At 35.6% G+C, this 2,234-nt stretch overlaps 1 protein-coding gene across 1 annotated transcript; it reads left to right on the top strand.

Moving 5' to 3' along the window:
• Nucleotides 1-679: 679 nt before the first annotated feature.
• On the top strand, nt 680-1,651 carry LOC146917293 (ribonuclease S-F11-like). The gene is made up of 2 exons (XM_085717226.1): nt 680-1,051; nt 1,148-1,651. Exons 1-2 carry the CDS (start codon nt 680-682, stop codon nt 1,586-1,588), a joined length of 813 nt encoding a protein of 270 aa, XP_085573352.1. The 3' UTR covers nt 1,589-1,651.
• Nucleotides 1,652-2,234: the final 583 nt, after the last annotated feature.

A 2,234-nucleotide genomic window follows, 5' to 3' on the forward strand; every position in this document is an offset into this window, starting at 1 on the left:
CGGCGCCACTAATCGTACCTGATTAGAAGGTGACTGCTGATGCTTTGAATGCGGTGGTTTAAGTGGTCGTTGAGTGCTTCAAGAATGCTTCTTGGAATGACGAGGGGGTGTGTAGCTGCAGGCACTCCGATGATCAAGTCATTAGAGATCAGGGATCGAGGGTTTAGAGAGCGGATAGATTCTAAGTTGGGGACTACGAGTCCCCTATATATAGAGGTGGGTGGCTGCAGAGCTGTTGTAATGACACAAGTGTGTCCGGCGGTTACAAAATCATGGGAAGTGTAACCGCCTGAGAGAGATTCACGGGAATATGGGAAGAGACGTTGCAGTTCGTTTGAACTGGTCTAATTTGCTCCATGCACCCCCCTTGTTTGAACTGCAAAATACGATATTTGGGCTTGGATTGGATTGAGCCTAAGTAAATGGGCCTTGGGTCTGATCGACCGGTCCATAACAGATTTCTTTAATCTAAATCCAGTTGTGATCTTAGTAGAGTCAAGGGATTGACCTTCACTTATTATGAGTCAATTTTTTTTCCAGTAATAGTAATTTTTGTTTAGAAATAAAATAATTAAATTGACCAAAAAAATATTAAATAAAAAGAAAAAGTGATCGGAGCTGGAGTATATAAATACTAGCATCAACATAAGCCATTGATAAGTTCAAATTTCAAAACAAAATGAAGTTGAATCATCTCATTATTTGTATCTTTTTTGCTATAACAATTTATTTATGTAATGCTGCCGAGGAGGCTTCAATTGCAAAGCCTTTTCTACCATCTCCAACACAATTCCTCCCATCAGCCTTGGAGGAACCTGATGTGAGAAAAGGTAGGAAAAAGCCTCCACCACCTCCTCGATCACCACCCCCACCCCCACCACCTCTCGAATTTAACCACTTTAAGCTCGCTGAAACTTGGCCACCGACATTTTGTAAGATTAATACTTGTAATGATGATTATAGGCCAATGAAGTTTATTATACACGGACTTTGGCCAGGTGATTTAACAGATTGCGACCCAGATAAAAAGATGAAACCAGATTATGAAAAGGTAAGCTATATTTTATTTGTTCACATTTATTTTTACTTTAACTTGCATGCATGATCAAGAATTAACTTATCTTTATTTTTTGATTTATTTTACCAGCTTACTGGAATATATCCTAAACTCATTGAAGATTGGCCAAATTTACATAAAGTTAAAAATAGGTATCCAGTGGAAGCTAACAAAGAGTTATGGTTTTTTGAGTGGTATAAGCATGGAACTTGTTCAGCCCAGCTGTTCAACTTTCCTGAATACATGGGCATGGCAATACAACTCTACCATAAACCTGGTATTAATATAGTTCGTATCCTTCAAAATGCGGGAATTAAACCTGGTGGAAAGTATTCTAGAGATGACATTTCTGATGCGATAAGCATGCACATTGGGTTCACGCCACAAATTCAATGTAAGAAGATTGGACAAATTTCTTATTTATTAGAAGTAAGACTTTGCTTCACTGCAAGTAATGATCCACAGTACATTAATTGTGATGGACATGGTTCTCTTTTCGGTCAAGAATGCGATGCTGTGGTGCATTTCTGAAAATTTCATAATAATATATAAATAAAGACGGGGCAATATAGTGCTTCGGTTCCTTTCTAGTCATGATATTGTACCCTTCCTCTTTTTCCATGTGATTATACAATTTCCATAAACAAGTAAACGAATCAAACATATATATAATATGTATCTGAAACGAGTTTTGGATTCTTTTCACATAGAATCTTATTTATAAAACAGAACAAGTTTAGAGTTCGCTGAAATCATGGTTTTGTAATCAAATTCTGATATATGCACCAGTCGAAAATACAAAATTTTGATAAACATATGTGTTGAGAATTGGTTGAAAATCACATCAATAAAATATTTTATGTGTGGACACCCTTAGTGTGTACACCCCTTTGTACCACTCTGAAAAATTTCAATTAACCAAATATATGGCCTATGTGACCACATTGTTTTAGTTGCACGACCACTTTTTTTTCTTCAGAAATTAAAACCATTAAAGCGCAATTATATTTAGACAAAGTCAAAAATTCGTTTTACAACGTAAAAAATAAAAGAGAGATGACGAGGCTTTACAAAAAAGTGGTTACTTATTGATTAATTCACATTAGGTTATAAGTGTGTACTATTAAGTGGTTACTTAATAATGATTTAAATGTTTATCACAATTTTTTTTATTACA

The sequence above is a fragment of the Medicago sativa genome, chromosome 6 (genome assembly GCF_051527215.1).
Source record: "Medicago sativa cultivar Bolivia chromosome 6, Bolivia_mono, whole genome shotgun sequence".
In the NCBI taxonomy this organism is placed as follows: Eukaryota; Viridiplantae; Streptophyta; class Magnoliopsida; order Fabales; family Fabaceae; genus Medicago; species Medicago sativa.